This window comes from Micrasema longulum, unplaced genomic scaffold, assembly GCF_059751315.1.
Source record: "Micrasema longulum isolate JH-2025_06_02 unplaced genomic scaffold, ASM5975131v1 h1tg002305l, whole genome shotgun sequence".
Taxonomy (NCBI): Eukaryota; Metazoa; Arthropoda; class Insecta; order Trichoptera; family Brachycentridae; genus Micrasema; species Micrasema longulum.
Genome location: NW_028279457.1, coordinates 20,958 through 35,252, shown reverse-complemented (window position 1 = coordinate 35,252; position 14,295 = coordinate 20,958). Strand labels below are relative to the sequence as shown.

The window sequence follows — 14,295 nt, the reverse complement described above, 5'->3', positions numbered from 1 at the left end:
ACTTCATACAGGTGCGAAAAGGAACAGGATTGAATTTGGCGAGAGAAAAGGAGACAGGTATAGGAATTCATTTATGCAGTGACACATTTTCAAACGGCTTAACCACCTATATTTTATACACACAAAAAAAAAACATAAATTTGATGAATTTTTTAAATATCAGGTTTTAATGGCAAGAAGATATCGCTTTAGAAATAACCCAGCAAACATGTATATATTTTTGTATTTGAACTTTTAGTAAATAAATTTTTCAAAAAGTAAAATTAATAATTCATCTAAATTGGATTGCTTAATTTAATAAAAAGGTAAAACAAGAAATTAAGTTCAAAATAATTTATAAAATGGTAAAAGTACTTACGGGGTAATTTGACGACCTCTTCGTACGTCACAAGATCAAGCTGGTCGAAGACTGCATTGTGCTTAGCAAGATATTTATCCTTATACTGTTTCTTCTTTCGGGCGAAAATGGAACAATTGACTGCAAACGGAACAAAAATAACAACATTAAAACATACAGAGCTTATCAATGGCAAAACTAATCAAATAAGGGGACAAAAAAGACAGGGGCGTGCTTTGGAAACACTTTGACAAATGGTAGGTATTATATTATTGTTGACTTCAAAATGTGTTACAAATTTTGTGTGAACAGCGCCAACAGTTTAATTCCTCTATAGATATTATGGTTATTTGTTTTCTGAATACTTCTACGTAAAATAAAAAAAAATAATTACATATGTGTAATTCAGCAGCTATCCCAGTAAGTATGTTTTAAGAGATAGTTGTTGATTAGTCTATGTGGTGATAACATTAATTATAGGAAAAAAGGGAAGCGAAATGTCCCAGAACATTTTGTTAATTCAATATAATTAATGAAATAGAATCAACAATCATTATCTGTAGACACGTTAATGAAATATTGTGCGATTCCATCGAATCATGTATGAATTCCTTTTTTTGTCCACTATCATAAACATTAATACTGTTTTTTTTACAAAAAACAAATCGGTTCCTTGGAACAGGCATTTGCCCCTAAAGGAATCGATTACAACTTAAGTGGTATTATTTTTTGTATGGCACCTTAACTTGCCAAACCCTACATATATTGAGCTTATTCTCATAACAAGAAATTTTTCTAACAATGTGCCATTTTGTCTCATTAACATATATCGACGGTATAAAGGCAAAAAATACTAAGCGATATGTAGCCAGTTTTACATTAGACACAATTGAATACATATTATTTTTTTAGTTGGTGAATAAAACTCATATTTACCTATTATACTAGCATGATTACTACATAATTTAAATAAAAATGTAAACTATGAGATTTTTTATTAATTGAAAAAAAAACATTGATCGGCTCTTCTGAAAAATTGGCTACATGTCGCATAGTAATTTTTGCCTCTCCACCAGATTGATATATGTATAAATAAACAATAAGAATATAAGAAGTTTAAGATTTAACATTAATCGGGTTTTGGTCCCGTAGCCAGTGTTGCGGACTTACGGATCAGCGGAAAAAGGTTCGAACTTCACTCCACCCCAACTTGATTTCCATTTTCTAATAGTGAGGTATTTACATTTCGTTGAAAATGGCCACCAAAATTGAAATATTTGGGTAAATTATAAAAACACAAATATTTATTTTTAAAAAAAGAACTGATTATCGATTATTAGGAATTCCGACAAAATTTCTTTTCATTAATCTGAAATGTTAATCAAATTTAATGTACAGTTAATAAATAGGGTTAAAAGGTTAGAATGAAATCCAATAATATTAAATAATATTTGAGTAAACTAGAACCTATTTTTACATATTAGATACTGTGAAAAAAAGTTTAGCAAAAAATAAGAATGGCGGATATGTTTCTTTGTGTAAAAACTACAGAATAACATAAAAATAAAGTTGTAAACTATTCACTGTTTGTTCATTTGATTAAAAGAAAATGTTTAATTTGAAAAAAAATGAGTAATTGCGTTCTTGTGATTAACGTAAATTTTTCGATTTCGGGGCTATTTTCAACGGGATTTAAACAAGTCCCTTTTAGAAAATGGTAATCGAGTTGGGGTAGATTGGGGTTTGAACTTCACACCTCTGATCTGTAATTCCGCAACACTAGCCTCAGGACCACAACCCGATTTTTAAATGACAATAAAACTTTATATGACAATCAAATTCTTAAAAAAATTGTCTCAAAGATTATTTACTATCACTATCATAATACATTTAACGCCTAGTACGTAACAGAGCGATACAGAGAATTCTAAAAACGAATAGTATTACTATAACGGTGAGGAATGAAGTATTAAAAAATGGACGCAGCAAACTCCGGTGACATCTGTCACTAAGCGGATTCGATACGGTTGGCTGGGCCATATAATGCGGATGCCTCCTGAGAGCCTTGTGTACTTTACAAGGCATCAGGTTTTCGACATCCACTGCTGACTGTTCGTCGGCAGTTTATGTCAGAATTACGGGACGCGAACCTGACCTGGGAGGACACACAGGAACTGGAAGCCGATACAGATGCATGGACGCTCTTTGTGGATACCATATACCCCAACTAGGGAGCAGACATGGAATGATGATAACGAATATAAAGGATTTTGGCATTAATTTGGATAGTATACTCTCCTATCGTGAACGCATTGATAATATTATAAACGAAACATTCAAACCTCTTGGTTTTATCAATAGAATGACAAAGAACTTAAAAAATATTAATACCATCAAAACTCTTTACTGCTCACTAGTTCGACCCCAACTAGAACATGCTTCTCCGGTTTGGTATACATTCTATATGACTCATATTGACCATATCGAGTCTGTTAAATACCGTTTTATAAGAAATATGGCATGGTTGCTCGGATTGCAAGAGGCTTATTATTCCTATTTTGGAATATAGAAACCTCTCTATCTGTCTTCATTGGAGAAACGTAGAATGGAGATGAACCTTATATGCATATTCAAAATACGTAATGCTATACGTGAAGTCCTATCTCTCTTGCAATCGATTTCTTTTCATGTCCCCAACCGTTTCACCAGAAGTCAAAATCTGCTATTTATCAAATCTTCTACGAGCACATTTTGTTTTTATGCCCCAATATCTAGAATGCGTATCTTCCGGCTTTTCGTAGATCTCTTCGCTAAATCTAACACAGTGTGGGATGAAAATAAATTGGCATGGGTTAGCTTAAATATATTGTATACTATTATTTTATTGCCTTTGCTTGTCTTTGCTACATAGTTTTATGTTATTTGTGTTAATTTTTTTGTACGTACGTTTTTTCAGTTAACTGTTGAAATTGCCTTAGACCTCACATATATTAAAATAAAATTAAATAACGCGTATATTCTTTTGAATTAAATTATTTACCGCGTTATTTCTAGACCGTGTAAAAAGAGGGTCCAGTGTATGTGTATATTTTTATTATTATATTCATTTTAAGCGAGCAGCTTAAAGCTGATATGCTTAAATCTATTAAAACAAAAGTTAGTTGTTGGCGCACTTTAACTTTTCCGAAACAAATTTAGTCAATTTTTGAACCCATTGAGACTACACACTGAGATCAGCTCTTGTGGTAGCTTATTTCAACCATCAACAACCCTATTGCTCAGGAAATGCTTCCGTGGATTTTTATTGAATCTCGTTTTCTCCAGTCTGAGACTGTTGCCTCGAAGACGAACATCTTGTTTAAGCCTGAACATGGTATCTAAATTTGGATAGCTATAGTGACTGCTGAGTATCTTGTATGTCTCTATCAGGTCACCCCTTTCTCGCCGTTTCTGCAGCGTTGTGAGATTGAGAGTTTGTCCACATATGGAAGCCGTTTTAGGCTCGGCGACAACTTTGTAGCTCGTCTTTGGACTTTTTCCAACAAGTTGATATCCTTAACAAAATAGGGATTCCATATCTTCCATTCGAATTCCGTATGTGCTTTTTTTTGTATTCAAAATATACTCGACTTGATCCTAGAAAGATTTTTATAAATACTAACATGTAATTTAAGAGACAAAGATATTGTAAAGAAATATTAATTTATGTAAATACGTGGTTTACATCCCGATCCCTTGTCACACAAAACGCACCAAAAGTTTATAAAATTAAAATTAATATACGTATTCATTCGATCATAGACGTATAATTTGATAAAATGATCAAAGTTGATGAAAATTTACATTACTTATTGTTGTGATTATTTGAGACACGGACCTAAATATGCTGCCGTGATTAAGAAATTCAAAATGCTTAAAGTTACTTTCTCAAAGCCTTCGTCCATAAAGTTCCAACCTTCCTCAAGGTTAGACAGACATTATATTATAGAAGAAATAATGGACAGAAGGAATATTAAACAACTTCTCTTTGCAAATTGTTACCTCCGTCACCTGTAAAGCTAAAGTTTCATAAATGTTCTAGAATATTCAAGCATTCTAGAATGTCTCTTGTTTCCACAAATTACACCCAAATTCCTTTACGCAGAGAAGTTATTGGAACAACTTTGTCGATTACAAAATAGAATTCGTAAAACTGCCCTATCCTGTCACGAAAATAAAAACCATGTTTAAAGGATACACTATCGTTTTGAAATATTTTTTAGGATTTATAAAATTTTTATAGATTTATAACAATAGAACCGTCTTCTCGTATTCCTGGTTTGTAACATTTGATAAAAGGATTCACGCACCGAAATTTTAAGCAAAGAAAGCCACAAAGTGCGTTATAGCCGTCAACAAATACACACTAAAGAGGATATGTAGCGTACAGCGGTTTGATGAATGGGTATTTAAATATATTCTTTCTCTGTCAATCTCGCAGATGCCTCAAGCGACGCGCGTCGAGAAAAAGACAACGGCACCGATTTTGTTTTTTTTATTTTAAAAAGGAAGAGAATCAGAAAAAAAAATTTGTGCCGATAATTTTTGCTTTTTTCATATATGTATACTGTACGTCAGAAAACGACAGATTAGGCTTTTTTAAGGGTTTTTGGATGATCTTAGCTCCTATAAAAGACTATTTATAGAGAGAAAAAAACAAATTGCAGGGACTCGCCAACGGTGGATATATATAGTGCTTAAAAAAATATTGCTCTTGTGCCATAATGCAGAGAGAAAATACGGCAATACGTTTGTACGAAGAAAAGTCACACCTTTATATTTGTCCGTTGATAGTTTTGCAGACTTACTACGGATCAGGGGGATTAGAATAAATATTCTTAAAAATATACACATCTTCGAACGTAAATTTTGTTTTTACTTAATGAAGTCGAAGATCTCTGTTAACTCTTAAAAGACTGTGGTAAATAATCCCTTTACGCGCGGTGATGTAACATCGTGTTACCACTAGCAAAAGACGGAATATTTGAAAGTTCAGATATTTAAAACAAAAAAAACATGAAATCGTACTGTTTAATAATTCCTTTTCCCTCATGAATGCGGATAAACATAAAATGTTGCTCTGTTATAGCAAAATAAATTAAAAATCACAAATACGCCGCCCATGTTACGCGCGTGCATCCCTCATCACAGTCATCAACCGACTGAAGACTAAATCTGTTTTAGACAACACCCGCCACAGAACAGCGTCCCTGTCTTCCTTGTTATGAATTATATCTTCGTGCTCTTTCTTGTATAGATGTGTTGCTGAATTAGCGGACATTCATTCTTCTCGTAGCAAGGACAAATATTTTTTGTATTAACATTTGGCATAGTTCTAGAAATTTTGCTCTCCAAATCGGGTGTGAAAATGTCCATTAGAAGATTACAAAAAATACGAATTCATCAATTTAAAAAATAAGATAGATATATTAAGTATTGTGTCCTTTGTCGACTAGTGTTACATCACAGCCACACAAGAGTTAACTTCCCGTTGTTATCGGGGCCCAGTGTATTTTTTTCGATTAGACTACTCAGATATAATATGTAATATTTGTGCGCTTACAGGATTTTCGACATATTTTTAATCTTTCGGATCATCTGATATTGTTTGGATGGTAATGGATATTTATTCAGTGAAAACCAAATGTCGCCTATACAACGCCTATATAACGCCTGCATAACACCTATTCTTCTCGACGGATGCGAATCGTGGCACCTCACTAGAGCTTAAAACAGCAAAATACTGAGTCTTGAGAATAGGTGTATAGGAAGAATCTTGGGCGTTCGATGGTTTGACTTTGTAAGGAATGAAGTAATAAGATAATGGAAGCAGCAAACTCCGGTTACAACTGTCATAGAGTGGAGGCAATACAGTAGGCTGGGCCATATACTGGGGATGCTTCCTGGGAGTCTTAACGAGGCTTGCCTGCTTTACAAGGCATCAGGTTCTCGACGTCCTGGACGTCCACTGCTGACTGTTCGTCGGCAGTTTATGTCAGAACTTCGGGACGAGAACTTGACTAGAGAGGACGCACAAGAACTGGCAGCCGACACAGATGCATGAAGGTTATTTGTGGATACTATATAATTCAACTAGGTAGCGAACATGGAATGATGATGATGATAATGAAACTTTAGCACAGTTGTACGCGTTGAAAATAATTTAGAGGCCTCCGAAGTTTTCATCGCTTTACTTTTGATAAACCTGTATGCAAGCGATATATGTGAATAAAAAAAAAAATTTAATTCATATTTTACACAGACAACAAAAACATTGTAAACGTTAATTTATTTGAAAATATTTTATGCTTTTGCGTATGTTGAAAATTTTCCAAGTAACACCCCATTTAATCTTTGCGAAAGACGGAAGGTTAATAAAAATAGTAGACTGAAAAAAATATCTGTGATTTTCTCTCCCGTTTTGGCGAAACATCAGCGACAAATATTTTTCCCGGCAAACACAGAATGTAAGAGTTATCATATTTTATTGCCACGAAAACCATTTTTCCGCTCTATTATTTTTCTGAGCTATGCAAAATAATTTTTTTGAGAATAAAATACAAAAAATAAATATGTCGCATTATCACATTTATTATTTTGTCGTTTTAAAGGTACCGAGGGCTTAAGCGAAAAATCGGGCCGGTTAAGAATGTGGAGATTCAAAAAAAGTCGTCAATCAAAGTAATATTTCATATTAAAAAAAATGGTTAATACCCCAATTTACTTCATTTTGCCTAAAACCTGGAGCTTAAGAGAATAAGGGGAAATCTACTCGTATTCTACTTCCAGTCTCTTCTGGGTAAAATTGATGATATTCAGGTGAGGCTACTAAAAGGGATAGTACCGAATTTCATAATCCGTGAGGCGAAACGTACGGGCGAAGGTGTATTTAAAAAATATTTTTTAATATTTTTTTTTTTATTTTTTTAATTCTGTAATGTCCTGCCGATAAAACCACTTTGTGACTACAAATTGATTGTAAGTGATTTAGTTGATACGGAATAAAAAAAAAAGAGTTTCCCACCATCACAACACTAGACAAAAAACTAAAACCCAATTAATGGACGTTTCCTGAATTATAAATAAATCACCTCGGAGAACAAACATTAAATTGCGTTATTCCAAGGTTGTTCAATGATTTCCTACAAACCATCATTAATGTGAAAGATCTTCAATTGAAAAAAAAAAGAAAAAATATCTTCTAAACACTTTATAGTGTCTGTAAAACAATAATAAATAAATGTGTATAATATAAATAAAATATTGTAAAAAAAAAACCTGTCTTAAAAAAAAATGTGTCCTGCCGAAAAGTCTTTAGACTTAGTGGGTAACAAATTTCAATATGTATTTAAAAAATATTAAAAAAAACACTGTTCTGCAGCACTAAAACTAAATTTTAAATGTAAGGCTGATGCAAAATACTGCAGATTTAATGCACATCCCATAGAATAAACGATTGAATTCTTCAAGAATTGGATATGCTGATATCTTTCAGCTTTACCTTAAAAAACATTGACACACTTCTGGTCTAACAATAAGGAAAAGTGTTAACAAAATGTTCTTTTGAGGTGTTCCCAGAGTCAGATGTTATCGGAACTAGGAGGTCAACAAAATAGGTTGGAAGACGTAAATCAAAATAAACAATCGATTTAACAACAGAAATTTCTGGTTGGTGCATTCGTCAACCATGATCAAGGTTTCAGATTCGTTCCTGGCAGAGGCGATGTAAAACAGGCGGATGAAAAACACAGTTTTGTGTGTGAAAAAACCAAGAAAACCAAGAATAACCAGAACTTCGCACGAGTGTTTTCGACTCGATTGGCTAGGCTAGGTTAAATCCCGAAAAAGGAATTCAAGGAGTGATAAATCGGCCTCGTAGTATAGTGTATGGGGCATTGATCTACCGCACGATTTTGATTCCTGGCAGAGGTGATTTAACACTGTGATATTAAACTGTAACTCGTCTGGTACCTAAAAGACAAGGCTGATCACCATACCTTCATGTAACAGATGTTCAAGACACGCTGCATTTAGTGTTCCAGTGTCCCAGTATATGCACCATCGGGTGCAGGTAGAGGGGGGATAATGATTATGATGAGCTTTTATGGCGATGATGCAATGAATATGTGACTGATAAGTAAATAGTCGGAATTGATTTTAGTGGTCTAGCAAGATGTCCCCTATCTAATTATGTACATTTGAAATACTATTTAAGGATCTGAAACGAGGGAAATAAAGTAAATGAAAACGATAAATATTTATTGGAAAGAAAAAATCGTTTTCTGTTTTGTTATCTCGTATATTTTCGACCCGTGACCCGTGAGATCTTTTTGGATATGCCATCTGAAAGGTTTTTGTTCTGCCTATTTCATATTCAGGTTGTGTAAAACGAACGAATAAAAAAAAGACTTTGTGGGTGGCTTAGACAGTCGAACAGTACACGCAATAAAAAACTATGTGAAATATACTACTATAACCAGTTTAATTTAACTCCGGAATGTTTAAGTGAATTTAAACTTGAACAAATAATTACGAAATGTTTTTTTGTAAATCAACAAATAAACCACAGATTAGTCATATACAACGAAGTTTTCAGATTAAATGATAAATATAAAGTTTTATAACAAAAAACACATTTATTTTTCAGTTAAATTTACTTTAGGCTTTGTTAAAATAGTAATTCAACTTATAATTGAAGACGTGAGTGGATGAAGGCATTAAGGTAAATACTTTTTCCATGGATGAAAACTTAATGTACCGCCATTTTACATAAATCCAACAACAGCATTAAAAAGCAGCGGATAATCGATTTTCACAGCGAATGAATGTGTAATGTTATCAATAATTATATTTGTATTCAAAACATCAACCCAAGATATCTCTGCTTTTTGTTTTTGTCACATAACTACGCATGTCTTCAATTATAAAGTAAAAATTATTATTTTTATTTTTGAAATTTTTAATAATTTTTGTGTCCAACAAAAATATACAGATTGTAATGAATACAGAGAACTGTTAACTTTTGTCAAAAGACGAAAAGCTGTATTCTTTGGCCTCATATTCCGTGAAGAAAAATATGCCATTCTGCAACTCGCAGTGGAAGGCAAGAAAGGTGGTAGGCGGGGCGTTAATAACAATTAAAAAGAAGCAGTAATGCTCATCAGAATTGCACAAGATCAAGAGGAGTTCAAGTAATGATTGCCAACCTCCGAGAGGAGCGGCACGAGAAGAAGAAGATTTTGAAAATAGAAAATACCTTTATGCATGTAAACCTTTTGTTATATGCGTAGGAATAGGTTGTTGAGGGTTGGTTGGAGTTTCTACCTCAGTTAGAGATTGACAGAAAAGACACGAGGTTGCTGTTTAATGCGTTTTTATCACATGGCGAATAATATACAGCACTTGGTTGTGTAGCGCGAGCGTAGCGGCGATGATGGGTTGAAGTAACTGCACTTGAACTACATGTTGGAGCTGAGCAAACTGCACTGATCCTGTTGGGCTGACTGAACGAGCTGACTGATGTTGGCTGCGTCCTGTGGTCTCTTTATGGACCACATTCCTTTGTTGTTCATTTCTTCATGGTAGGAATGATGTAAATGTACTGCAAAACGATGCCCTCGATTTCATGTGCAATACTGTACGTATGTACTGTGTACTTACGAACAATACGTTGTTTTTTTAGCATCATTGTGCCCGAGAAATTGTATAATGTTAAAATTTGAAAAAAAAAATATTAGTTGGTAGAAATACAGCAATTTATATTACAAAAAATATTAATTTTTAATTATTCCAAAAGATGCAACATTAAACAATTAAAAAAAATATTTAATTGAATCGTGTCTACCTAATAGTACATACTTGTATATTGATTATTGTGTTAGACTAACGTAGGTACAAGAGATTTCAAGTTGGATATCCGGCATTTCTCTTGAATCTTATTACTACTACTACGATCACGCCATTTCTCAGAAGGGATAGGCAGAGAGGATGGACCACCATACACGTCTATCCTGCCATACATTCCTAGCTTCTTCTACGTTCATACATCTCTTCATACATGTGCTTCTGTTCTGCCAGGTTTTGACATAACCAAACTTAACATTTTGGTTTTTCTAATCACGTCACGTTTCCTTTGGTCGTCCTCGTCCCACGTTACCGTTCATTCTTGTCATATTTTTCTGTTTTACCATTTTTTTTGTGATCCATTCATTCTACATGACCGAACCATTTTAGAGACCCTTTCTTAATCTCATCAATTATACCCGTCTCAGATTTGCACTATCGCTTGATTTCATCATTCGTAACCCTGTCATGCATTGATTTCCCACACGTTTGAAGAGATCGTTCTATGTTTCACTTGCAAACTTAAATGTTGGGACTAAAACTCTGTTGTGACCTGCCAGTTTAGCTTCAACAGTTATTTTTTTTATCAGCAATAACTGTGTTTAGTTCGTCGTTTATTATGTTGCCCGCGTTTTCTCTCCTTTTAACATATTTTTCTACACTTTAATCTCTTGAAAACATGCCTTCCAGATACAAAAATTATTTAACTTTTTAAGACATTGGTTGTTTACATTTATAATGCAATTACTGATATAACTCACCATTTTAAATCATATTAAGATGCTAAAAAATTGGTATGTAATCATCATTTGTAATCAAGATGTAAAAGAGAAAAAATGTAGAAATACAGGAAAGGGAAGTGTTAAGTATTCTACCATCGATAAATATAATTATTAAAATTGCTAAAAATATTAGGGATGAACATAGGAAAAAAAATTGATAATCAAATTAACGTTAAACTCCCTGTTCAAAACACATAAATTTGATATAAATTGAACGCTTAGATGTATTATATCTAAAAAAAACAACCGCGAGTAACACGGCTAAAATTTACAATATAAACAAATTTAAGGATTGTACAGGTGTATAAAAAATTACCATTATCTTCAATTACCCATTCTTTTTACAGCGTTTCTGAATGCGAGTACTTAAAAAAGTTATGACATTCCACGTAATAGTTAATTCAAAAGATCTCAAAGACGAATAAAAACACACCTGAGAGGTTCTACTATTTTTTACGAGAAAATGGCGGATAAGGTTTGGAAAAAAATTCTCGCCGAGAATTCATTTATTATAGAAAAGCTGCTTTCGGGAAGCGCAGAAAAATATACAAAAAATATTTCGAAACGAATGAAAGCTTTAAACATCAGACTCTCAGTCTGATGCAAAGAATTGTATGAAAAAAGATTTATGGAAATGGACGGATTAATTTAAATATCTTCAAACAAATAAACAAACAAACCATCAAGCCGTTTCCCCGTAGCGTTGGGCAGAAAGGATAGAACGCCATATCAGTCTGTATTTCCATTCAGACCTCGCTTCTAGTACATTCCTACATCTTCTCATCCACGCGCGCCGTTTATTTCGACTTTGTGTGTAATAACACTGTTAATGTTAAAAGCTCATCCCTAATCAACAATTCAAATAAATCTGTAAGTTTAATATTACAAAACATTCGTTTTTGTATTCATTAAACACAAAATAATTTTATTTACTTTCTAAACAAAAATTATTTGATTTCATTTATGATGACATCCATTTTTCCAAAATTTGTAGTTACTAACTTATGACAGAAACCCGACGATTTTAATTATTTATTTAATTAAATTTTGTTTCTATTTGATATTTTTTTGTTACATTTATTATTATTATTTATATTTTTATTTTATTTATTAAATATTATTAAGATACCTATAAGTATAACTCAGTAAAAAAATAATGCTGAAATGCATTTATATCTGTTTTTCTAAAAAAATCTGACTGCGTTTTTTCTTTTGATGAAAGCTCTTTCTTAGCATTTAATTTTTAACATAATTCGATTTCTCCCCCTCTCTCTAGTAAGATAAATAAGTATATTAGGTAAGAATGTATGTACAAATAAAATCATTCCACGTTTTTCCATTATATTCCGTTAAGGGTGTTGTTCGCCTCGTGGTCAACTACCAGAAATATAGCCGAAAGCCAAAGGGGAGTACCAAAACTTTTTTCCCATTTACCTAAGGGTTTACTTACATAAAATAGTAATGCTGTTTAGTTAAAATGAACTTTTTATAACGTGGACTTAAATAACTTCACAAAAGAAGGCTTTTAAATTGAATGGAAATATTTTAAAGAATCAGAAACGCAAAAATAAGATTTCACATCGAAAATTGAACGAAAAGTTTTAAAGATTTTCAAATTCAAACAAGAAAAAGTATCTAGGTAAACCCACATGAATAAAACTTTGCTACTAAAACCTGTATGCTTTTAATTTTAGTAACCTAAGTAATAACTGAAGTAAAATTTAAAGCTGTTCTTTACTTAACCGAGTACTTTATATTTTACATTAAAATACAAATGATAAGTATATTAAAACCACAGAAAAGTTCAGAATTTTGCTTTACATAATTATTGTAAAATGGCAGTGTTTTTATACACATTGAAGAAGGTTGTGGTGGCTAGTATTGCGTACTCATGAATTTAGAGTCACAACTTGATTGGCATTTTTAATAGTGAGTTATTTATACGTCAAAATGAATTATTTTGAAAACGTTAACAGAAACGTTGAATATTTTTGAGAATGGAATATTCAAGTCTAGGCATTTACTGAGCTTATGACCCGCTATCAACTGGTTTAAGTGGCCACTTAACACACTGCTTATAATCCAGACTGTTTGCAAACATTTTGACATACTCAAAATAAAGATTTATCTTTATTTCTCTATCCCCATCCTACAATGCAATGGGCACTGCATTAGTATTTAAATAACAGCTTATTTTAAAGAATATTCATTATGAAACTATAAAATAATAACGTCAATTAATTCATAAATTATTATTCTCTTATTGAAATTGAATCCAAAACCTCAGGCATGTATGTCAAACGCACTAACCGGTACATTTCAAGGCGGAGTTATCTCACACGTGGACATCACCAGATTCTTCTAGGAGACCCTATCGCAAGCCAGCGGTTTCGCCCCCTGCCACATCAATCTCGCGTCCCTTAGTTCGCCTAAATAAAGCTGAAAGGTCGTCGGCGGAAAAAACGTAGGCGTAAGAAGAGGCAATTAGGGGGAAGGCGAATTTTTCGTATTTTATCGATCAATAAAGTCATTAGATAAAAATGTATAAAAATAATGGAATGCATTAATATTCCGAGCATGGACAGGCGCTGCACCGTGGCGCAGTTGGTTAGACGACCAACTGTTAAACTGGCGTCGCCGTTTCGATTCCCCCCCGTTCCAAGAAAATTCTAAAAAATATTTTTTTATATTGGTCTGTGCTTCGCTGTATTTTAAGTTACTTCCTTCAATGTCCTATCCTATTTGATACAACTGTAATTTCGGCAAAATAACACACGTTCATATTATTACCATAAATATTCTTATCACTGTAAAAACTTTTTGAAAAAAAATTTAAAACAAAATGCATTGTCACAAGGATCAAATTAAAAAGCTTTTGGTGTAGTCAAAAGCCAGAAGGAAGGACAAAAACTTTTTTTTTTTTTACTCGGCGCCGAAAATGAAAGGCGCCAAGGCGCAGTTGGTTAGAGGGCACACTGTGAAACTGGCGTCGCGGGTTCGATTCCCGCCAGTTGCAAAAAAAAAAAATGTTTTTTTTCTCAATCGGTCTGGGTGTTTTATATATTTGTCAATTTATTAAATATACGGCCTAAGCAAATTACAACAGTTACATGAAGAAACATATATGTAGGAAACCGAACAAAAAGAATATATAAATATGTAGCAAACACAAACAAGGTCAATAAAATAGTGTTGTGGTGTATTATATAAAATATTATAACTTTCTTCCATATCTTCTCTTTCTTGCCTGTTTATAAGTTTCTAAAAATAAAATCTTAGCGAATTTATTTATTT

General features: G+C 32.9%; 1 protein-coding gene across 1 annotated transcript in view; it reads right to left on the bottom strand.

Annotated features, from left to right (window-relative positions):
• CASK (peripheral plasma membrane protein CASK) overlaps positions 1-14,295 on the bottom strand; it is a gene marked incomplete at its 5' end in the record, with an annotated part of 76,862 nt that overhangs the window by 44,122 nt on the left and 18,445 nt on the right. The window contains one exon of the mRNA XM_088239915.1: positions 359-478. Coding sequence (XP_088096041.1) covers positions 359-478 — 120 coding nt within the window. The remainder of the gene's footprint in view (positions 1-358; positions 479-14,295) is intronic.